The sequence below is a fragment of the Strigops habroptila genome, chromosome 7 (assembly GCF_004027225.2).
Source record: "Strigops habroptila isolate Jane chromosome 7, bStrHab1.2.pri, whole genome shotgun sequence".
NCBI classification, from domain to species: domain Eukaryota; kingdom Metazoa; phylum Chordata; class Aves; order Psittaciformes; family Psittacidae; genus Strigops; species Strigops habroptila.
Genome location: NC_044283.2, coordinates 54,523,844 through 54,548,465, shown reverse-complemented (window position 1 = coordinate 54,548,465; position 24,622 = coordinate 54,523,844). Strand labels below are relative to the sequence as shown.

Below are 24,622 nucleotides of genomic sequence, written 5' to 3'. Positions count from 1 at the left end.
TGTCAATAAAGAAAAAGAAAATAGTGTTTCAGATGATGTTGAGAGGGTAGTAATAACTTTTCTCACTCTCAGGCAGAGGAGTTTTGTTTGTACCGTATACAGAGAATGACAGTGAGTTCTCTGGTGTGAATTCTGCTTTGGCATAAGAGAGCTCACACTGTCTTAGGTGCACTAGGCAAACTTGCTTTGAAGAAAGGGAATAGCTTCTCTTTTTCCCTATTTCCAATGTAAGTACATGTGGGCTGGGACAGGGTAGTGGGAAGAAAGGTTTAGGAAAGCTAGTTGTTGCTTACAGTGGTCTCTCATTCCCAGTTGAAAATCTTTCCAGATTGTTGGAGTGGGCTTCTGTTGCTCTTCTATCCTTGCAGCTGAGATGTTTGCAAGGGGTTTTTGGCTCTATATGTTGCTATGTTAGGAAGACTCTGTTTTTTCTTTGAGCCATGAGAGTTCAATTTCTTTTTAGGTGAGATGGAGGCTTAAGTTTAAAAAGTATTGACCGTATGCATCTTCAATGTTACAAGAGAATGTAAGAATGACAAGTTAGTTGTAATTTGTGTCTGGTTTCCACAGCACTTGAAAGCCCTGCAGATCTACTTTCTGCAAGAGCTGAGGGTATCTTTCCTCTGTGCAGAAAGGATTAAGAGAATTCAGAGGGAGGCCAAGTAGTGGTGTGACCAAAGGGATTAAGTTTTGAAATGTTATGTGGAACCAGCAAAATGTATATCGTGCAAGAGAGTAGTTTCCTTAGCTTTTCAGACTTTTCAGTTAAAATTGTGTTCTGCCTCTCATAATTCATCCTTCTTCCCATGCTATTTGTCTGCTATTCCTCATGATAAAGACTTTTAAATGCCATACACATTTTCCTGTTTTATTTTCTCATTTTCAGAATTAATCATAAATGAATTTGTGACCCTTCTCTACCCAAGAGCTAGGATTTCTGGTTGCAGACTATTCATGAGAACTTAAAGTGGGTCAGTGACGGGAAATCTCAAGGGCTGACACCGATAATCTACGTTTTCAGATTCATAAACTGCAATAGTATAGAAGATGTGCATGAGGTGTTTTTGTTTCTAATTTCCATATGGGAGAGGTTTGGGTGCTTTTATAGTTAAAGTATTTTAAATTAGTGCATAGTAATAAAAAATTTGAAGATCAAAATTTTCAATGTTTTTAGCTTCTTGGAAAAGAAATAAATTTAAACATGTTCAACCACTTCTTGTCACTGAAAAAACTCTGCATATTATTTTATCCCCCAAAATTGGCTCTGAAGACAGATAAGTAATTTTACAGATGTTTTGCATGAACAGAACACTCCAGAATAACCAGAGAATTCAGGTAAAGGTGTTTCTTTGCAAAAGATATCTGTACTATAATGATCAACCCAAATGCAAAATCCCTCTGCTTTAAAATATATTGTTTTCCAAACTAGTAGTTTTGTGCTTATACAGTCTTGCTGGGCACCTATACAAGAAAATAAGACCTAATGTTACTGCTTTTACTACTTATTCAGAATAGAGAGGATGCTCTTCCAAAGCATATTGCTATTTCCGTGAAAGACAGTGGAAATCTTGCTGTTAAGTCTGCAAAATGTCACATCTTTAAAATTAATTAATTTTTCATCTTAGATTAAAATGAACAAAAAGAACACACAAGGATCAGGCAGAACTCACTGGGAAATGCCGCTAGATTCAACTCAACCTTTTAGGCCAATGGCCAAGGCCAGATGCTCAGCTGGTGTGAATCTTCATAGCTCCTCCAGGAAACTACTAATTGTGATTTTGTTTTCAATGGCCAGAGTTCTGCAGCAGCCTTCTTTGTTTCATTCTGGCAGCATATTCATAGCAAATTTTATGAGGTGGTGTTCTTAAGCTGTTTAGCTGCAAAAGCTTACTAGGAACTAGCAGATGAAATGGAAATTCTCAGCCTGTGCCTCTCACAGAAACTATTCTTTGGGGTTTTTTCCCCAGTACAATTGCATTGGCCTTAACTTGCAGGCAATCTCAGGACCAGTAGTCTGCCATTTTGTAACTTTTGTACTTCAGTAATGGCTGCCACAACAATGACTGAGACAATGATAATAAGCTCTGCCTGAGCACTAATTAATAGTTATTGCTGCTCTTTTTATCAACTAAGGTAGATAGCATGGGAGGAGGGCACTGCTTAATCAGAAGTTATATGAGGTTTCCCATCATAGTTAATCTGTTTTCTTAGCTGGTTGTTCATTTATCTAGGTGATTCATCAATGCTAAAGCATTGCACATTTCAATATTAGTACTCTAGACATTGCAATCTATATGAAACACTCCTCAACCATGCAGGAACACGTTTTCAGGATTACATCACATGCCTGTTAGACACAGAAAATGGGATCAGCAGGTAGAACATAGGCTCTGCTGAAATGCAGATGAATACTTTGTATGAAACCTGTGCTTTCCTTTTCATGTACATCTGCTAGTTCAGGTTTCCTTCTTAAGTTCTTAATGCCTTTAGACTGGTAAGAAATCACTCTGTGGAGTAAGGAAGTGATTGTCCTCTTGTACTCAGCACTGGTGAGGCCGCACCTCAAATACTGTGTTCATTTTTGGGCCCCTCAGTACAAGAAAGACATTGAGGTGGTGGAACATGTCCAAAGGAGAGCAACAAAGCTGGTGAAGGATCTAGAGAACAAGTTCTATGAGGAGCAGCTCAGGGAAATGGGGTTTTTTAGTCTGGAGAAAACGACTCTCAGACCTTATTGATCTCTGCAACTTCCTGAAAGGAGGATGGAGTGAGGTGGGTGTCAGCTTCTTCTCCCAAGTAACAAGTGATAGGACAAGAAGAAATTGCCCCAAGTTGCACCTGGGAAATTTAGATTAGATATTAGGAAAAATTCCTTCTCAGAATAGGGTTGTCAGGCACTGGAACGGGCTGTCCAGGGAAGTGGTGGAGTCACCATACCTGAAAGTATTTAAAAGATGTGTAGATGCTGTGCTTAGGGATGCAGTTTAGTGGCGGACTTGGCAGTGTTAGGTTAATGGTCGGACTTGATGATCCTAAAGGTCTTTTCCAACCTAAATGACTCTATGCTAAGCATTTAATGATTCTTACAGGCACCAAAGGGGAAATATCTTGTCTCAGGGACAGTCTTGGAACTTCTTTTGTCCCATAGAAATATAGACACAGTTCCTCTTAGAGGCCTTCTCATTGCAAAGAGCTTTTACTTCACGTAGGAAATATGGAAGTTTAAAACGAAAAACAGGATTTCCCCCCCCCCCAAAGTTTTGGAATAAGAGAGTTTTTGTATGACAGTGTATTGCACCATTGTGATATATTTTGCTGTATAACTTTTTCAGTGTAAAAAAAAAAAAAAATAAATCACTTTTTCATTATATTTTTGTTAGACATTTTCATTTGGTGTTTGTTCTCACTGTCCATGAACTCTGATACCTTGTAAAACAAATCATTACTGCTGCCTCAGACCTCCAAATTGAAAGTATCCAAACTTTTTATTTCATACATTTCTTTAAGTGTTAAGCAACTGAGTCACTGGAAGTTGAATACAAAAACACCTTGAGAGGCTGTTGCTAATGTATCACACCCTAAATTACTGTGCTTTGAAACTGCAGCTTTAACCTTTATGAGGCAGAATCATTTCTTGTTTTGCAGCTTGCTAAAGCACAAGGAAAAGAATAAGCTTAAGAGGAAAATATAACTGTAACATTAGAAGGGAGATCTAGGAAGAATTCTGGACTCAGACCATTTGTTCTAACTACATGTAGGTCAAACTTTTCAGTTTGGTTGGTTGTTTTTTGGGTTTTGGGTTTTTTTTTTTTTGGTAGAAAAAGACTCGAGAGGCAATCTCCATTCCTTGGACATAAAAGTAACAGGTTCGAGCTATGAAGGTAGTCTTCAGATGGTCAGTCTGGCCTACCGATGGAGCAATTTTTCTTAAGATCTGAAATACCCACAAAATACAACTGGTTAATATATGAAAGTTCAACAGGTAGCTGATGACCAGAACATAGATATTTGAAGCCTATTTTGGTAATAGTGATGTAGGAAAGCTCTAGTTTGAGCATTAATCCTTTGGGTTTTTTTAAGATGTTAGCTAAACTTGCATCTTTCTCACAGAAGAAAGGGAGGATTCCTGGTTCATCACCGCCGCAGTGTCAAGCACTGAAAGAAACTTACTTCTTTCTCTCGAAGAAGGGGAAAAAAACATATTTGTGGAGTATGTTGTTTTATCCATGGTTCCTTACCCAGCAGGCCACTCTTACTTACCAGCATCCTCTTGATTTGTGTATCTCATTTTTAATCCATTTCAGTTTTCTTGGAGACTGTTTGCAAGTAATGCTTAAGAAACAGGCTGTTCTTCATTTCGGTATTACTGGAGTCCTCAGCCTCTAGCAAACCTTAGGGTTAGAATTCAGGTACTTACTGAAAAGATGACCTGACTTAAACAGCAGTTTTTTCAAAATGCAGTGATCTGGAGGGATTTTTCTTCAGTCCAAAAAAGTAGATGATTACTCTACTTGCTGTTCTGATCATCACCAGTGCTGAGTGCTGGGGTACTTTTGCTTCCTTTTGAAGACAGGGAGCAAACCTCACAGGTGGCTTTCCATTAATAGAATCTGTCCCTACAGTCCAAAGGAGATCCTTCCAAGACCCTAGCTCTGCTGAGATGATCAGGTAAAATTTCAAGAAGCAACACTCAGATATTTTTTTACAAGATTTGATGCCCAACAAATGTAAGAATGCCTTAAGAAGGAAGGATTTTCATCTGCATCAGTGGATCCAGGACCCAGAATTACCACCGGTGGAGCTTTTCCATTTTAGCAGTTTAAAGTTCTATCAGAGCAATGTTCCAACAAGCCATGCATCTACCAATAGGGCAGGATTCTGCGTAATTTCAAACTGCATTAGGAATAAAATTGGCCCTGCATTTTGACGCAGAAATACTTTTGGGGTTTGAATAATTGCAATTCTGGTATCAATTAGTTGTTCTTTTATTCTTTCACACATCAGAAGGATTTGGATTCTCCAGGTTTTGGTTTTTGTCTTGCACTTTCATGGACTCAGAATTCACCTTGCTTTATACAGCACCAGCACCCACAGATTGCACCAGCATCCATAGTAGCAACATGGGGAAGAGTAAGAATTGTGGTGGACATGGTCTGGCTCTTACCAAAAAATACTGTCAAAATGTCAAAGGCACGGTTGGCTGATCTATTTCCCTCCTGCCTCCCCTCTCCTCTGTGGCCACAAACAACCTGGGTACTTCAGAGAAGCCAAATTAGAAATGGGTCCTCTTAATATCAATGAGACTTTGATGCCTGTATGACATTAAGCAGTTAAGCTTTCCTGAATTGAGATATGTCTTCCTGCCTTCTCAGGTCATGGGGACAAAATGGTGATTCTTTACTTCCCAAGTGATGATTTCTGATTTCTGAAGTTAATTCTTAATGATTTTTCTCTTAACTTGCAAATGATGGCATGGATCACATGTTGGGTAAAACATAGTCATGCATGCTGATACCTAGAAGGTGAGGAGATTTTGAGGTTTATGCTTCTTTCTATCTTAAAAATACCTGTTTGCATAAACCTTGTTTTTATGCTGCCAAGCAGATTTACCACTGTGGACACATAACCGGCTGTTAGCTGGTATCAGAAAGAAAAAAACCACTGTCATCTTAGTGTTGACAGATTTGTCAGTACTAGAAGAAACAGATGGGTTGGAAAAGGTTAGAAGGGGGAAAATTTGAGTCTTACAGTAGTTGCATCAGTTCCAAAAGAGAAAAAATCCATTGTGCATTTTGAGCGTAAAGTTTTATGTTTCCTTGTATAAAACATCAGCTGGTTTCAGCCCAGTATCAGAATGCTTACACAATAAGACAAGATTTAATTGGTCATTTCAGTTTAAATTGGCTAATTATGATGTTAATTGAATTGTTTTCCCTTTGCAGGGACCTCAGGGGCCTCCAGGACAAAAGGTATAGTATAAACAACAATACTGTGAAAGCGATTATTCCTGTTGGTGCCAAATTGCAGGCAGAAAAGGTGAATGGAATTACTGTACACTGTATTGAATCAGTTAGTTTAGGCTCTGAATTTTGTTTTTACAAAATGCAGCCATATAATGCGAGACATCGGATTTCTCATTTCCCCCATCATAGGAAGTCCAAGCAATGCAGAACAGGCTGTTTTCAATCTGTCTGCTTAAATTTCAGGTGAAAAGGTTGCTATAATTTTCTTATTTATGCACTGGTAGGACTAGGAAACCAAAGTTAAAATGTTGTGAAAGGTGGGGAGATAGAGTTTCTGATTAAATGCATGTCCTTACTCAAGTAGATCAGTGCCATATGAGTAACGAATTGACCACCAGAAACAAAGGACATAGGCGTTGCTGATAAATCGTGTCTCGTTGACGGTGTTCAGGTGGTCTGCCGGTATGTTCCTGTTCCTTTGGTAACCCAAGACCTGACTTCCTGGGAATATTTTCAGCATTATTTACGCTCATTAAAGCTGACTGCCTCAGCTTGACGGAGTGAGTTTAGGATTTATAGAATTACAGCATTAAAACAGTCCTAGATATATCAGCAATAACAGCCAGTAAGTGGCACTTTTCCAGCATCTCACCCACACACCACCAAGGCAAGTAATTTTCTAGTTGATTTCAAAAGATTAAAAAGTTGTATGGAAGATATTTAATAAAACAGGCTTGAACTGTTTAAAGAAAAAAAGAAAGAGGAAAGGAATAAGTAGTATTAACATATGTGAGAAGGATTCTATCTCTTTCTTCTTCTAAGATATAATGTTCTTTAAGTTGAAGGTTTGTTTGTATCTGTTCAAATGGAACTTTTTGAACAAAAGAAAGAAAATCCCACTGATATGTAAAAACGTAATCCCAAAGCATATAAATTCATGGAAAGCATATAAATTCATAGAATCATGTCAGCTGTGAGCTGCACAGAGTTTGCAGGCTGAAGGAGAGGACTACCCTCCAATGCAGGAATGCAGCATTGTAAAGCTCTGCTGATATTTAAGTTGCCATTTAAAATTATACCCTCAGACTTGGGGAGGAGGATATTTTATGTGTACAGCATCAGCAAAACCCATGTGCTGATAAGCTTTTGAATATCTGACAACTCTTACTTTGGAAGGTAGAATCAGCTTTATTTGTGCTTCCTGATATCCTATGTCTCATAAGAAAAATCAATAGCTGTCGAAGACTCTCACTGAGAGCAGGAACTGTTATAAATAGGATGTTATTGAGGCTGACGGTTTAATGCCCTCTTGAGCTTTGTCTTCTAGTTTTCTGGAGAAATTATAGAAAGATGTGAAAACATTCACTAGGACCCCTTTGTAGTCATGACCATGCATCCAGCAAAATGAGGCAACACAAATGCCAAAGTGGAAGCTTTGGAAGTAAGGGAAGAGCATTCTGGGTCATGGAGATGCACTGGGATGCCACAGTATTATTTCCTGCTGATTTATAGCTCTGTTATGAGCTGGAACCCCCTGAACATTCAAATGTTAGAGGTTTCTTGAGACCCTCATGAGTTGCTTCTTTTTTTCTCAGGATTTCTCAACTCTATTCTTTGACAAACGTGCATCCATTTTGGATGCATTATTCTGGGTGTTGGTGCCCTTTGACTAATCCATTTCTAGTGAAACCTCCAATCAATATGAATAGATGGGGAAACGTCATGCACTGATTTAGGATGAAAAAAAAAAGCAGGTCATAAAGGGATTCACAGGGTGCTTATTTGTTTTAAGGGTCCCATGAAACTGCACACTTCACTGTCGACAGAGCCTCTGCCTTTCCCGGTCCCCTGGCCTCTTTTTAGGGTGCCAGCCTTTCAAATATAGCTATCACGCTTTTGTATCCTATTAAGTTGTTCATAAATGAAAAATAATGCTCTCGATTTCCTTGCTGAGCAACACCATTATTATACAAAAAGAGGATAATGTTGGATAAGCATACATAGTGTTCCTGCCTTCTTCATGCCTCAGGTTTTCGCTGAACATCCATAACAAGTCACCCAAGTTCCTTCAGAAAAATTGTCCATCATATAGAAATTTATACTGTGATTGCTTTGTAAAAAGATACTTCTGACATTACAAGTCAGTATTAATATTTTGCTTTCCTCTTTGCTCCTTGTGTTTAGCCTGTGTTGGCTTTTAAATTTTTATTGCAGTAATACTGATGCAATTTAAAAGGGTATCTGTAATCTACACTGTCAGGCTTAAGCCTTAAGATAGATTGGCGCTACCAGTTATTGAACTTGAAGCATCCCTCTTGAAGCATGAATAATTTTGTGAAGGTGGTATGTTTGATTGTGTAGGATCAGTCTCAAAATTTATTGAAAACATTAAATAGAATTGCAATTTAATTCTTACATTTCTTGTGAAACATCCACAAGATTGCAAAGCTTGAAGCTTATTTCTGAAAGAGGCCATACAGTCAGACAATCACTAAAATGTATAGCATGAGAACATGTATCATTGGTATAAGATCTCAAATTAAAAGAGAGCTCAGCTTGGATAAATATTAGTTTTGGAATAATTTATTGCAGTTAAAATAAGCAAACATTCACCATTATTTCTAAGCACTGTATTAAGAGATGAAAGGTTTCATGACCTGTTTAATTTGCTAAACGCTGGCATCTGTTTCCCACCAGGGTTCTGTCGGAGTGCCTGGTGTTCCAGGGAGAGACGGACAAGTGGTGAGTTCACTGACTTTGTCAGCACTGAGATTATTTATGTGGTTGATTAAAGATGATTAGGGCTTGTTCACATGAGCAATATGCAACCTTACATCCAGGGCTGTGGTTTCAAATTGGCTTAATGGAAAAGACTCTACAATCTGATTTGCGCTCTGAAGTAATTTTTTCTAGTTATACTTAAACAAGTAGCAAATGTAATTGAGTGAGCTGAAAGTCTGATGTCCGGATTTGATAATGACTGATAGGTTCCTGAGAGAAATGCGTATTACTGGTGTGCAACTTTGGGCAGTATGTTTACAAGCTTAGGTTTTTTCTGCAGAATTTTTTTAATTTTCTTTTTAGATTTTTTAACTCAGTCCTGTGATGCAAACACTTATGTTGATATTGGGTATTCATACAGTGCCAATACATTGTTAATACCACCAACAAACAGAGAATAAAGACAGACTTGAAACACACGTGGAGAATGATGTAAAATTGAAGTTGGGGATGAAAATGCAGAGAAATAAATCAAGCAGAAATATTCTTGAATGCAACTGGGAGGAAACGTTAACTCAGGCATGTCAGTGTCATCTTTCAGTGCCAACACCAAGTTAACTCACAGTTCAAAACAGCCCTCTATGAGGAGGGGTCGCAGTAAAGCAGCAGGGCTGTTTCATGGCATTGCTAAGGTTTGTTGGCAAATCTGGGTGGTGATGTTTAAATAATATCACTCCCTGAATGTAAACAGTATTATCCATCTGTTGTTCTCACAAGGGCTAAGATTCCTAGAGAACTTGAAAAGCACTAGCAGGGAATGCCAAAAGGAAAATGTATGATATTTTAAACACGGTTGTTTACTGCGTTGAAGCAGCAATAGGTGGTAGTGTATAAGGATCAGACCATACAATCTCTTCTTTTGTCTCCCTCCTTAAAAACTCTAGGAATAAAAGTGCTAAGATGTTTCAAGTAATTTTTAATTTCTCTTTCCTAACGGAAAGGATGTATTGTTTCTAATAGCATAATATACAGTATTAGACCTGTGTTTTGACAGAGGCTGTAAGAAATGATGGAGTAATCACTTTTTTCACTTTAGTGATAGTGCTAGGAATCTATTTTTTAAAGATTCAGAGTATTGTGACTACTGTGGAATGACAAAACAAAAAAAATTTTTGAATTATCTATATATAGCATAAAAGTGATTATAAGAAAATATTATAAAAAAAAATTGTATAAAGACCTGAGATTTTTTTCCTTCATGTGTTATAGCCACATTCAATTGCAACTAAATGCTAGACAGTACTTGCCAACACAGATGCTGTTGCTCTACATAGTTCAAGTAATTTTTGTGACCAAAGTATGAGTGAAAAGCCAGTGAAGACACACTTTGTAGTGTGGTTTCCTTTGGACCTGCAGGAATTTGTAAGGCTGGACAGGGCGAAGCTGCAAACCATTTTGAATAGAACAGAACTGATGATTCACATTTTATCCAAGAGCTTTGCTTTTAACAGTGTCATTACCCAAACTCTAGCCAGAAATTTTCACTGAGATGGGTACAAAAAATGGATGTTCATAACTCAAATGTGTCAAATGTACAAATTTTATCTGATTATTAAAGTGTCATTCTTGGGGATGTAAAAATTTTTTAAGCCGTACTGGGAAAGTTGTTGTATGTCTGTTTTTAGGACACCACATAGACTTACCTGGAGTTGTGTCTCATGGGGAAGAAAACAAATATGCAATTGCCTTTGATCAAGGGAAAATGCAAACACATCTTTAAATGCTGTTTATCAAAGCATTCACACACACACTTAATTTTAAGCACATGCTTAACACTCACTGCCTTTTAAACTAAGAAAATCGTGCTTTTAAAACAAGTCCTAACATTTTCAATTTTTTGTTTTATGTTTATTTGATTTAGTTCAATCTTTACAGCACCTAAAACTTTGAAGACATTCTTGAATTATTACCATGTTAATAAAGATGTCAGTGTATTTTTAATGTAGTTGGACTATTTTACTTTTGACTTTTAAGAAAAAAACATTTTAAGTACTAAATAAAAATCTAGATACTAGAAAAAAACATACAGATAAAACTGAAATGTGGTCACATTCTTTTGTTTATTTTCACAATTTTTGGTTGATATTGGCTAGCAAGAACTTCCTTATGTGAAGAAAATATATTGCTTTCGTATAACACTAAGCTGATGAAAGTTGAACATTGCTATCTCTTAATAAATAGCTAACAAATTCTGCTAGCTTGGAAATAGTGGTAGAAATAAAGATAAACTGAAACAGTATGTATCTAAAGTTAGAAAGTACAGTGCAGCCTAGGACTCCCGTGCTACCAAAAGGTCTTTTCTTCTAATTTATATGAAAAAAACAGATTCTCGGTGTAGTGTGACACCGAAGATATTGTCAAATGAAGACCAGAGCAGTAATTTTAAGAGTTGGTCTGTACTAAGAGCTGGCTGCTGGCACTCCTGGCTTTACTCATACAGATTCATGCTGATCTGCAGAACACTTGAATTTGACTTGAATGTGTGATGCAAGTCATCCCCTTTTTAGAAGTTATGTAGTTAAAAGGCTTTACAAAAGCCTTACTGTCTTGGCAGCCTTTTAATCAATGAGCTCACTCTGTCAAAAAGCAGCATGTGCAGTGCACCAAGTTCCAAGTTAATATTTTTGCTTAGTTTAAAAGGCAGTGAGTGTTAAGCACGTGCTTAAAATTAAGTGTGTGTGTGAATGCTTTCCTCATCTGGACAATGAAATATTTTTCTGCTGATGAATGTCAGCAGTGAATTAGATTTGATCTGTCCTTAAGCAGTTGAATAGAGTTAGGTCATCTCCATCTCACACATGTCTCTCTAATTTTCCTTTTCCTTTCCCTTTACCTCTTCTTTAATTGAAATAGTGGATTATGGGAGATGATTGACAACTCTGACCAATGGGTCTGGGAATGAGATCATAAATTCTGAGTGCACTTTGAACAATTTTCTAATCCCTTAACATATGAACCACTTCTCTTAGACAATCTCTAGATATTAGAGTAAGTGTAAATTTACACAACCCACATGTTTTTGTGGGACTGTTAACTAGTAGATTTTTCTTGTATTAAGAGTAGTAGCAAAATCATTGCCATGAAAACTTCACACTTTTTTTCTTTTAGGCCAAATCCAATGAAACATTACAGGTAATCCTGCGGGGCACTACAGTCTGTGTTTGTTCCTACATTTGGGAAAATATAGCCGCGCTCTGCTTTTCTTGTTGAGAACAGTTAACTGGAAAGGAGCTGCCTAATAATACCTGCAGCTAGAGAGAGTGTTGTCGGGATGGATAGAAACCTTCTGAGATAGCAAGGAGAGTCCTTTTGAGTGCTCCCTTTCCTTTGCAGACTATTGTGCAATCCACTTGTGGCAGGTTGCTTCCTAGCAAGATGCTACAGGAAATAACCTTCTCTTTCTCGATCCCTGGCAAGAGGTCCTCAGGCACTCAAATTGTATGAAAAAGGATTATATCTATATAGAGATATGAGGTTGTAGTGATCTAGGAATATCAGATCCCTACATTAATCATGTTGAAATGGCCACAAATGGATTCTTGGAAACTTCAACTGTGCAAGTGTAGAACACATATCCTGGTATTTCTTAAGTGATATTGATTTGATAAGGACTTCCAATGACCGCAGCAACAACACAAGGAGGAAAGGGGAGGTTCCTAAAGGATTGCATTTGGCCTGAAGGAACCCAGTTTCTGGAGTCTGTGCATCTAATTCTCTTTGTTTTAAATAGGAGCTTGTCAGGAGTGCATAAACACCTCACTCTATACTTCCATTAAATGCTTTTTCTTATGTAGTACTTGATATTTTGGTGGAGGGTTTTTTGTAAAGGTGTATTGAGAAGAGAACGTGTGGTGGGGATAGATCCCTTAATTTCAAATTGTTTTAAAAGTCTGACAATATCAATTTGATAAACCTCAGAATTTCCCTTCTTATCAGTAGACTTACAGTCTGGGTATGCACATTTCTTACTGCTTTCTTCATGCTTCTTATTAGTCTAATTTACATGTATTTCCCAATTAGTGTGTACTGTACTATGTAGGGGAGACATTTTGAAAGTAATATTATATTTCTTTAGAGAAATGAGGACGGGCATATGCATACTAACTTTTTTTCAAATAAAGTATCAAGGAAGGAAACATCATTAAATATAGTTCACAAATTCTCAGACAGGTTTGCAGGCCAGCTGAATCTTGTTGAAGAGCTTTTCCACTTAATTTCATCTGGTGAGTGGTCCAGGAGAGATTTCCAGTCTTTAAACAAACAATTTTATGTTACTTTTGAGGGGGTGAAAAGTAAATTGAAGGGAGGTAATTCAAACCTGGTTTGAAAAGTAAATCCCAGTAACATGTCTGAGAAACCACTTTTTTTCCCTTCTGTCCTCGTTTATGTATTTTAGAATAAAATTAAACTGGATTAGGTTTGGGGGCCTCATGTATTTCCTTATCCTTAAAATTGATTACATACTACTGACTGAAAAATATAGCAATACTGACAGCCTTTCTTCTGAGGGTGAGGTGGATATCAAACAGCTGGTGTAGACAGAGTTATGCACCCCACCAAAACCAAACCTATTTCAGATCAGCAGCCTCCGGGCTGTTTTCCTGTTACAAACAAGAAAAGCTGGGGCCTCCAGCTACGTTATTTTTAGCTGATTAGTTCTGGATACGAAGGTATATGCCTTCAGGGCACAGAGCACTCCAGTAAGGACAACCATGCTTTCAACTGCCTTGACTCCTTTGATATGGACTCTAGTGGCTGTACTACATTTTCAGACATGTTCTGAAATAGGTCTTATGAGTTTGTATTGACAGATCTTTCTCATATTAGCAGCAAAGCCCAAGCAGTGCTTTACGCATCTGAGCACTCATCAAATTCAGATTCCTTTCAATGTAAACATTAATATTGTCCCTTCCACTGCAGTATCTGAGGAAATTACACCTATTTATTGGGTAGGGTGCTGAACGATGTTCTTTGCCCAAATAGAAGAAAGACAGAGAGATTCCAACAATGTCAACACAGTTATACAGTTAATATAGGCTTGAGATTGTTAGGGCTTGAACCAATGTGTTCTGGGGTGCTATTGAAAGGAATATCTTTCTGGTTATTCTTTGAATTATCTGAAACTCCTGAATTGAATGGTTGGGTTGGGTGTATTCTTGGCATGTTAACATTTGTTTGCCCTCGAAATTGATATTAATTGGAAGAAACAAACATTTCTGAGACTACACAGGCACGACGGTTTTAGATCATGTTTTGTTTAGGGATTCCAGTCCCTCTCTCCCCGAGTGATAATTTCTCAGGAGTTCATGACTGCAGAATGGCAAGCTATGACCTAAAATCAGATGCATTATAGATAAAGTTACTCTTTGAATGGAGAAAAAAAAAAAAAAACATTCATGAGGCCATTCATGGAGTTCTGTGTCCAGTTGTGGGCTCCTCAGTACGAGAGATATATGGATATACTGGAGACAGTCCAACAAAGAGCCTTGAAGATGAGTAAGGGACTGAAGCACCTCTCCTATGAGGAAAGGCTGAGATTGATGAGAGAGTTCAGGCTTGGGGGGAATCTCATCATTGTGGACAAACACCTGAATGGAAAGTGCAAAGACGATGGGCCAAGTGCTTTTCAGTGGTGCCCAATGACAGGACCAGAGGCAATGAGCACAAACTGAAACACAGGAGGTTCCCTCTAAACAGCAAGAAAAACTTTTTTTTTTACTGCGAGGGTGACTGAGTACTGGCACAGGTTGCCCAGGGTGTCTGTAGAGTCTCTTCCAGGAGCTATTTAAAAGAAGCCATCTGGACGTGGTCCAGGGCATGCAGGTCTAAGTGACCTTGCTTGAGCAGAGAGAGTTGAACCAGACAGTCTCCAGGGGTGCCTTCCAATCTCAACTGTTCTGTGATTCTGTGAAAGAAGAAAAACCAAAAAAAAAAACCCAAGAAAACAAAGCTGTCCCTATTTGAAAGGTAGATGATGTGCAGAAGACAATTGTTTCTGCAGCCTAACACCTTTGCTGTCAGTGCTAAAACAGAGACACTGCAATATGAGTCAGGAAAGACATTACCTGTGGCCTGGTGAATGTGAGAAACGTGAGATTAAGATCTAGTTTCATAACTTCTTTCATTTTAACAAGTTGAATAGCAGTTTGATTGAAAGTATAGCATCAGATGACATTGTTGAATGTCTGGCTTTCCCTTGCTTGCTTCACTCCTAGAACAGCAGTTGTAACAGTCTTCTGCCTTTTAAGGGGCATCTATACCTTTTGTTCATCTCCAAACATGAGATGAAGCATGTGGGGCTGAAGCATACTCATACATCATTTTGCACTCTGGTTTTAATATACATTTTAATTAATAAATAAATAAGGCAAATAAATGGAAGGAAAGTAATTAATTATACTTCCTAACAGAAGTATTTTAAATTATTTTCATGCCAAGAATCAAAATCATCTTTTAGGATGAATATTCCTAAAGCAACAGTATTTTAGTGTATAGCAGGGGAAGAACTAACAATCTACTTGCCTTCAAAAAGCTGCTATTTTGCTTCATAACTACTTTTGGAATTTTCTATACAATGGGAGGTCTGTCAAGAGTTTGTTCTTTTTTGGGTTTGGTTTGGGGGTGGTGGTGTTGGGGTTTTGAGGTTTTTTGGGGTTGGGGGTTTTTTTTTGGTTGGTTGTATTTTTATGTTAGGCTTTAATGAAATTGTTAGAATATCTATACATAGAGCCAGACTGCCATGCCTACAAGATACATGGTGCGAAAGAGGGATACTCCCTGTCACAAAGCTTGTTTTGCTGTGCGCTGGGAATGTTCACCAGGGGTAGGGTATAAAGTAGCTTGTGTGCAGTACAATTTTATTTCACCTTATTACTCCCTGATTCCTTGCATGGACAAGAAAATAGGGTTCTAAAATAGGGAAAAGAATATTATAGGTATGAAAGAAAATTATTTTAGCCCCTGTTCTTCTGACCATTAAAAACAGACAGATGATCACTTCAAAAGCGTAAAGCCACAAGGTCATTTCTGGTGCTCTCCTTCTAGGTTTGCCTTCAATCTTTCCCATTTCCACAGCTAATTTCTACTATGCTAATGCCTCTGACTGGTACTTTCAGGGCCAGAAGTAGCATTGGCCATAGTAAAGTCGCATATATGTCAGCAGTTAAACTGTTGGTGTGAATAGGGATTTACTATGACGAGGTGACAGCCTGAGGTTTTCACTTTTTTCCAAAGAAAATAGGATAATTCTTTTGGTTTTATTGTCACAGTGGTAGCTGTCTGCATTCATAGCAGTGATATATAAACCTGGGAGGAAAGTGCAAGCTTGGGACTTCAACCCTTTGATTAGAGAATTAAACCCCTGAAAGTGTCAGCCGACAGCAGCTGTTTTAAAATAAAGGGTACAGAAACAAACTTGTTTGGGGTGTGGGGATGAGGAGAAACAACTGCATATTCATGGGTCCCTTCTGCTGCATTTTGTCAACTGGCAGTTTTTTTTCAAGTGCCTTTCAGGTCAGTTCTTTAGGACACTTACTCCTAATCTCCAACAGCCTCAAATCCTGACCACTCATGTATCAAATGCCTGTGCTACTCTATCAGCCTTAGAGCTACTGTGGTAGAAAGAAGCCTTGAAAAAGGGCTGACTCAAATGTTGTTTAATTCCTTCTGAGTTTAATGCTTTTTCTCTGGCTTGTAAAATACCTCTCTAGAGTTTCTCTAGAACCTTGAAGTTTCTGTTTAATGGTTTGAAATTAAAATGTAATTGCTGATCCTGTTACCTTATTTAGAGATAGAATGGAATTAGGTTTCATGGAGAATTGGTGTTTATACATCTATGATTAAAGTATGACATGGAAGTAAGAAAAGGTCCTTTCTTAATGGAGGGCGTTTGCGGAATATTGGAAGATACATGTTGCATTTGGAACAAGCCTTTATCTTAACTCCTCTGTAACTTCTGAGTAGAGGCTTGGTTCATCATGTCTACTAAGTTTGTATACTGTATATGAAAATTGTCCACTGAGTTTCTGATATGAATTGCTGTTTCTAATTTGATTAGTATGTTAGTTATTTTCTTAATTTTTACACATTTTTATACATTTACATAGCAAAGGGCTTATAGAAGAACCTAGTTGCAGGCTTTTTCAAATCTTTTTTTTTATACAAATATTTTTTTTTTATACAAATCTTTTTGTAAGAGGTTTTACACATTCCACCATAAAGAAGCATATTCTTCTGCTGTGCTGTGCATGTATAATTCCAGTCAGTAGCACTGATGCACATGCATCCACTGCCAAATGAATGCAATATTATTTTAACATGCTTTGCCACCCCAGAAGTGCAGTGCAGTTGTGTGCATGAGAGTTACCAAAGAAGATAGGTATTTCTTGTGAAACTGAAACAGACTTCTGTTTCACTTCTGATCACTGCTGTAAGAGGTTTTACACATTCCACCATAAAGAAGCATATTCTTCTGCTGTGCTGTGCATGTATAATTCCAGTCAGTAGCACTGATGCACATGCATCCACTGCCAAATGAATGCAATGTTATTTTAACATGCTTTGCCACCCCAGAAGTGCAGTGCAGTTGTGTGCATGAGAGTTACCAAAGAAGATAGGTATTTCTTGTGAAACTGAAACAGACTTCTGCAGTGAATTTTACATAATTAGCCATCACCCCTAGTTGTTTTACAATCAAGTCTACCCATTGCTTTATCATTTTACCTAAAATCAATAACATCTGTGTTCTCTTCCATAAATCTGAGAGATAGACACTAGGAAAGGGTCTTTATGGGTTTAGTTTGGGGTTTTTTCTTGCTTATTTTTTTAATTTGTTTTTTTTATTTTTATATTTGGAAGGGGGAAGAATTTTGTAAATAATTGTTAGTTTTGGACTGATTTATGAAAATTATTTATGCGCCATAAAATGTGGAAGATTATATGTGCTATCTATGAAACATAACCAAAATCTGGAATATTGATATAATGCTGAACATTTTTAAATCTTTTAAATCTACTTTTCAGCCAGTGGTATATGAGTATGAAAAAATGGACAAGTAAGGTATATTTTAAAAAGTAACAGTTGTCTGTTCTATGAGACCAGAAGCACAAATGTCAAAGGCATTTCAGATAAGCCTTTCTTGCAGTATTTCCAAGTTGTAGAGAAGAGGAAAGTGTTGGCAGTCTTGCTGGGAAGACTATGCTCTAAAGGTTAATTAGACAACTTTTCAGAATTAGAAGTCACAGTTCTGTTTTCTGTTTAGTTTGACATCTGTGTATTCACACTGTGTATTTCAGCAGAATTATTTCTTATCTATAGAGGAGTTAATTAGTTAATCCACCCTAACTGATGAAATAAGTCATTTTAGTGCCCAACTGTGGAGTACATGTTCGCTGAGTCTTTTTAAACTTTATCATTACCTACCCAATATCAGACAGTGGGGGAAATGTTAATATACTCAATCACGTCTGTCTTAACCTCGTCTTTTGTTTTTTGCCTTTAGGGTGAACCTGGTTTGCCTGGCATAACAGGAGAGAAGGGAGCAGCAGGGCTTAAGGTTGGTATTGAAAATGGATTAAAACCAGAAGCATACAGTATGTGAGTACATGTATAGATGACAGCCATGCTTTCGAACTTGGGTTTATATTCTGACTGGCTTTTAATGATCTCTTCCCACCAGTGATCACTGCTGTAAGAGGTTTTACACATTCCACCATAAAGAAGCATATTCTTCTGCTGTGCTGTGCATGTATAATTCCAGTCAGTAGCACTGATGCACATGCATCCACTGCCAAATGAATGCAATATGCCTGCAAGTGTTTGGGAATTTGGGGGCCCTTTTAGAAAGGCTTTGTTTATGCTCCTTGCATTGTGTTTCAGGCTTCCTTTCAAGAACTGCTGTGGTGAATTCTTTGACGAATGTCAGGGTTAAGTCTTGAGAGCTGATCCTACTATTATGGAAATTAGCAATAAGAATCATTAGAAGCATGCCTCAGCCTGTATTCGTTACATCAGAATGTCTCTTTGCACTTATTTTATTGTTAAATATTTTTTTCTACTGTTTTAATATTGAACGAGTGAAATAGAACACAAAGCTTATGATAACTTCATTTAAAAGAAAGCTCAACATGTCTGAGATGATGGGATCTGTGAGCCTCTTGGAATGGATAAATCTAAATTCTAATCCTATCAGCTGCAAGTGTATGTCTTTGGTGCACATGTGCTCCTCAGCTGATTCTGTGGATCACGCTGCTGCTGACAGACATGCAGGGCAGGCTCTTTACATTTACTGGCTGGCTTGAAAACAAACATTTAGGAGCATGACCTTTTCCTACTTTGTATACAGAAGAAGCCAAATTATGGCAGTTGATGCGTAATTCGTACTCACAGCTGTAGCCTTTGAGTTGCCTAGCGACCGCCAGCCATCAAAAGGGGCAAAGATGAGCCAGAAATGCAGAGATTGGTTGTCAGGGTCAGGCTGGTGTGCAAAAGTACATTTACCATTAAGCAAGTTATAATTTTGAAAAATAATGGCTATAATCCATCCTTTTATTACAGAGAATGTGAGGAACACCAAACGCTCTTTGGTCTGTATCAATTATGAACTAGTTCAAGACACTTAAAGCATTTTGTCTTTTCCAGAGAGCTTTCTAAAGCCATTAACAGAATCATAAGACTTTCCCCTCATATTTGGCCTTTGGATTTTTCCTTTAGTCATTCCCAAAATAAGGAAAACCAAATGTAGGAGTCACCTAGGTCCCGGCAGGCCACTTCACAAAGGCATATGCCTGTTTGTCAGGGTTTTATCTAGGACAAAATGAGGGGAAAAAAGTCTGCATGTAAATCATTAAGCTTTTAACATTATGTTGAAGATATTTTGTCTGTTGAGTTCTATTGAGTTTACAGTATGTCATTGTTTATTGAAGATTTTCTTGTTGGATTTTATAAGCAGACACAATTGTCATCAGTGGTGACAAATTGTTAGTAACTGACAATCTAATGGTCATAAATCTACACTGATTTTTGCTTGTGGTAGTAACTTATGACTTCTTTGCCTCAATTATTTTCACCAGGGTGACCCTGGAGAAAGAGGAGAAAAGGTGAGATATGTTCCATTTCCTTTGTTGTGGTTCTGTTTTGCAGAACTGTTTGGAGAACAGCCAGTGCACTGATTCTGAGTTTAAAAAGAAATAAATATAGCTACTACCTAGAACTTGAGCAGCATTGTCCAGCCCTTACAAGTGCCAAATATTAACTACTAATGGAAGTTACTGATCTGCAATTACTGCAGTGGGATTAGTCACAGAGAGCAGTGGTCATGTGTTAAGAGACTGCACGGTTGAGTAACTGTGCACCTAATCCTAACTACAATTAGTCTCAGAAAAAGATGAGCATGTCTAGTAAATGAGAGATACATACATTTCTTATAACTTGGTGTTAATGCTCTGTCACCTGTGCAGAGTAAAACAGGTAACAGAGTGATAACTATATAGACTCTGAATGATACATGGGTAACAAGTTCTCCGCGTACTGAAAGTGGAGTTCTCCATTCTTGCTTGCGTCAGTTTAAGTAAGACCAAGGAAAACTGCGCCAATTATCTTAGGCTATAGACTATCCAGAGAGGTACCAGCAGCACAAATGGAACACTAATGGTGCTCTGACTTGCAGTAAGTTAGCAAGGAGTTACTGGTCTGACATCCACAGTCATGCCAGAAGAAGACAAGGGGGTGGAACAAGTTCCACACAGCAAACCCTGGGTGTAATTATGCTCTTCCAGGGAAAGTGGCCAGTAGGAGCACCTATATGAGAGTACATACTGAGTAAGAGTCAGGCTTCTGCAGCTGAACAAAGGCAGTTTGAGAAATGGCATAAGCCTTATTTTGAGCAGGAATCTGTACACAGACTCATCTTCTGCAAATACAGTGAGATATGTTTTTAAAAAGTAAGTTGCTTGTATCCAGGTGCAATTTGCTCTTGGGAAATGGAAGTGTTTAAGGTCAGATTAGACAGGACTTTGAGCAACCTGGTCTAGTGGAAGGTGTCCTTGCCTGTGGCAGTCTGGATGTATTGTATGTCTATATGACTATAAATGGAAGTCGTTTTGTTTCTTTTACTAGATAAATCTTTGGAAACGTTTCTTTATAAAGTTGTTTTTAAGGTAGAAAATGTCTACCCAGCCATTAAAAAAGCTTTATCTGAACATCACCTTTTTTAACAATAGACAATGCATAGTATTTATGTAGAGATAACGATAATTTTGCTGCCTCCTTGGAGGAGTGGCATTCAGTGAAGTTTTTTCAGTCTGTGAATCATTCATGAAGGACCTATTGGAGCAAGCCCAGAGGAGGGCCATGAAGATGATCAGAGGGCTGGAAAACCTGTCTTATGAAGACAGGCTGAGAGAGTTGGGATTGTTCAGCATGGAGAAGAGAAGGCTCCGGGGAGATCTTACAGCAGCCTTCCAGTAACTAAAGGGGACATACCTGTAGAGGTACCTTTTACAAGGGCATGTAGTGACAAGACAAGGGGAAAGAGCTTTAAGATGAAGGAGGGTAGACTTAGATTAGACATTAGGAAGGAATTCTTTACTGTGAGTGTGGTGAGACACTGGAACAGGCTGCCCAAGGAAGTTGTGGATTCCCCATCCCTGGCAGTGTTCAAGGCCAGGTTTGAGCAACCTGGTCTAGTGGAAGGTGTCCCTCCCCATGGAAGAGGGGTTGGGACTAGATGGTCTTTAAGGTCCTTTCCAAGCCAAACCATTCTATCATTTTACAGCTTCAGACTCAGAAAGTATATGCTATAAATACTTGAGAATCTTAAAAAATGGTGTTGGAATCATGGAACTGTCGCCTGATTTGCTTAGATGCATTTAGGTGAATGCCTCTCTTAGAAAAAAACAAATGTACTGGTAATTTAAAATGCTGAATCATCACAAAATCATTCCTTCAGTGCTAAACCACAGTGAACTGGGGAAGTCTGTAGACTATACTGACAGGATATGTAGTTATTCGATAGTTTGTGGGTTTTTTTGAGGACCTGTGAAAGGGATTACAGCTATAGTGAGGACTGTATAAGACATAGCAGCTATATAAACCATGCTTCCTGACCATGTCATAGAGAGACTGATTACCTGATTAACAAAATTAGGTTGCTAATCATGTTGGAATGCTGAGTCTTCTCTGCATGCTGTGTGCTTACATAAAATCACTAAAATATAATATGTATTATAATTACAGGGTGATGCTGGAGAAAATGGACAGAAGGGTGACACAGGAGAAAAGGTGCGCTCCTTATTAGTTGAGAAGAAAATGTGTTCTTTAGGCATGCTTACAGAAGAAGCAGCTGATGAAAACAATAATTTGATCAAAAGAAAAACACATTTTAAAGGTTTTTTTTTTTTAAGATTCTGAGTGATTTAACTGTTCATTTTTATGAAGAGCAGGAAAAATGTCACTGTTCTGTCCAATTAAGCATAAAATTCTTGACTTTATACAGCAGCAGGTAACTTTCCTCCAAATTGCCAGCTGGACATTTCAGAGTTGAAGATAAAAACTGCTTTCTAAATCTTTTTGCCAGATGACATCAGCAGTAACCTCACCTAATACCTTCTTAGTTCATTGTTGCAAAGAACCAACATGCTGTAGAAGTCACTAAAGAATAGACATTGTCAAAACTTATTTTACTTTATTTTATGTGTGACCCATGCTGTATCACTGAAAAAAAAAAAAAAGAACTTGAGTTTTTACATGTGCTTTATTTAACACAAGTGATAGTCTTTAGCAGAGCAAAGCCTGTGTTGCACAGGAAGAAGGGTCAGTCATAATGATCTCTTCTGGCCATCACATTGGAGGTCATATGCTTTTAAAAGCATCAATTTTAGTGACTACACTTGGGCAGAAGAATAAAGATTTCTTCTTGTACTCCTGTGTATGTAATTGCTTAACCAACTCACATCAGTTCAGTGCAAGGAGAAATTTATGATGGATTTATCAAGCTGGCAAGGAATGCATGCAAATCTCTCAGGTCCTATCATTTGGATACAGTAAAGCTATGCTTTCAAGAACATAAAGATTTTATGGGTCATATTCTAAAATCAGCAATTAAAAATAGACATTAGATGTAAGAATAGTCAAGTTATTTGATTCCCAAATTTTATTTAAATAATATTTTATCTGCAGTCATGCTTATTAGCCCAGATGAAAGTCTTAAGAACCTTAGTTACTTACACAATGTATGCTGGTAACATAATCTTGATCCACCTTTGTATCATTCAAGAATATAATCTTTTAGCAAGTGTGAGATTGTTGTTCAGAGAGGTAGCCCTGCAACAAGTAAATGGGAAGTTCATAATCTCTCTTGGAAGCCTAGTGCAGCTTCACTTGTTCCTTTTCTACTTTATCAACTGTGAGAGAAAGCTTGCATCCACTAGAGTGCAAATACTGTGCTTTAGTCCACAGTGCACACATATCCTTGTTTGGGATCTTGTTTAAGGAAAGAAAAAGTTCTCTCCTTTCAGTGGGAAATCTTTTCTCCCATGTAAAATGTTTTAAATATTTCTGTGTCAGCTTTCAACAGTTTGGCAGTGAATTTGTGGAAAGTATAGGTCATCAGGAGACTTCTTATATTGCTGTATCTAAAGAAATTTCAATAAACTTGTGGAACTTCATAATACGGAAGTCTCCCGTCTCTTCCAGGTTTCATGTAAGTTTCAGAGGTGACATGGGAGACAATGCTGTTTGTGTGGAGTGCATTGTTTTAACTGAACAGACTAGAATCCACTGCATGAATTTTTACAACAGAGACAGCAGAACTGTGACTTAGTTGCCTTTCATTATTTTTCCTCCGTTTTCCTGCTCACAAGAAAATCTGCCACCCAGAAACAAAGATCCAGATCCAGAGCTACAGCTTAAAGCTGCTGATAGAGAGTTCTGCAAACAGCATTTGAAAGGGAGCTTAGGAGGATGTCTTTTAACAGACAATTTAGGAATGAGCATTAAACTTGGTGTCATTACATTTGTACTAGTTAACAAGGAATATATTATTTCCTGTGTAAGGGAAAGATTTTGCTGTATGATCATTATGTACAATTCCAGCTTGAATTTGCTCAGCAATCGCTAATCATGTAAGTGTTAAAGGAAACCAGAATGACTATTTCAGGCATATTTGACATGTTCACAGAACAGCCTTTATTTTTTTTCTATATATTTTTTTTAATTTGTATTTTTTACTGTATCATATCTGCACTTTCTCTACTGATGTCACAATCATCTTGAGAAGGCAGTTAAACTTACCTTGACTATAAACCCTACTATAATAAGGGGTTTAAAGTAGCTCAATAGCATTCCTTCTATGTTTTCCACTGGGTGCTTTCTATTGGGCAGGAGCTTAACATAAAAAACTGTCTGTTTTCTTAAAAGCAGCAGATGAAATTGAGTTCCAGCAAATTTCACAGACAGCTTTATTGATGCATTGTGCTTACACATACCTTCAGTTATATTTTTTCCCTGCTACGAAACCTGTGCCTTTATTTGGGTAGCTCTGAAAAGTTTGGGCATGTGTTACATTATGGAATTTCACTACCAGATGTAGTTTTTTCCAGCTGAACACTTGTGGGGAGAAGTGTAAGGCTCATTAAGGCTTAGTTTTTAAAGACTGTTTTTAAGACAGCTGCTGGATGTATTCAGAGATGAGATAAGGCTAGTGTCCATTCAGTTCTCAGATGTTCAACCACATACATATAAAAACCCTTCCTGCTCAGTAAACAACTTGTTAATTTTATGTAAATAAATGCAGAGACCATTGCACTAGATCATAATACTACACATATGCTTAAGGGATTTAATTCATAGTTCACAAAAGTTAAAAACATTCATTTAAAAG

General features: G+C 37.7%; 1 protein-coding gene across 7 annotated transcripts in view; it reads left to right on the top strand.

Annotated features, from left to right (window-relative positions):
- COL25A1 (collagen type XXV alpha 1 chain) overlaps positions 1-24,622 on the top strand; it is a 306,555-nt gene that overhangs the window by 223,878 nt on the left and 58,055 nt on the right. For all 7 annotated transcript variants that reach the window (XM_030492737.1, XM_030492732.1, XM_030492734.1 and 4 more), the window contains 5 exons: positions 5,943-5,969; positions 8,661-8,705; positions 18,245-18,298; positions 19,815-19,841; positions 21,979-22,023. In XM_030492737.1, coding sequence (XP_030348597.1) covers positions 5,943-5,969; positions 8,661-8,705; positions 18,245-18,298; positions 19,815-19,841; positions 21,979-22,023 — 198 coding nt within the window. The remainder of the gene's footprint in view (positions 1-5,942; positions 5,970-8,660; positions 8,706-18,244; positions 18,299-19,814; positions 19,842-21,978; positions 22,024-24,622) is intronic.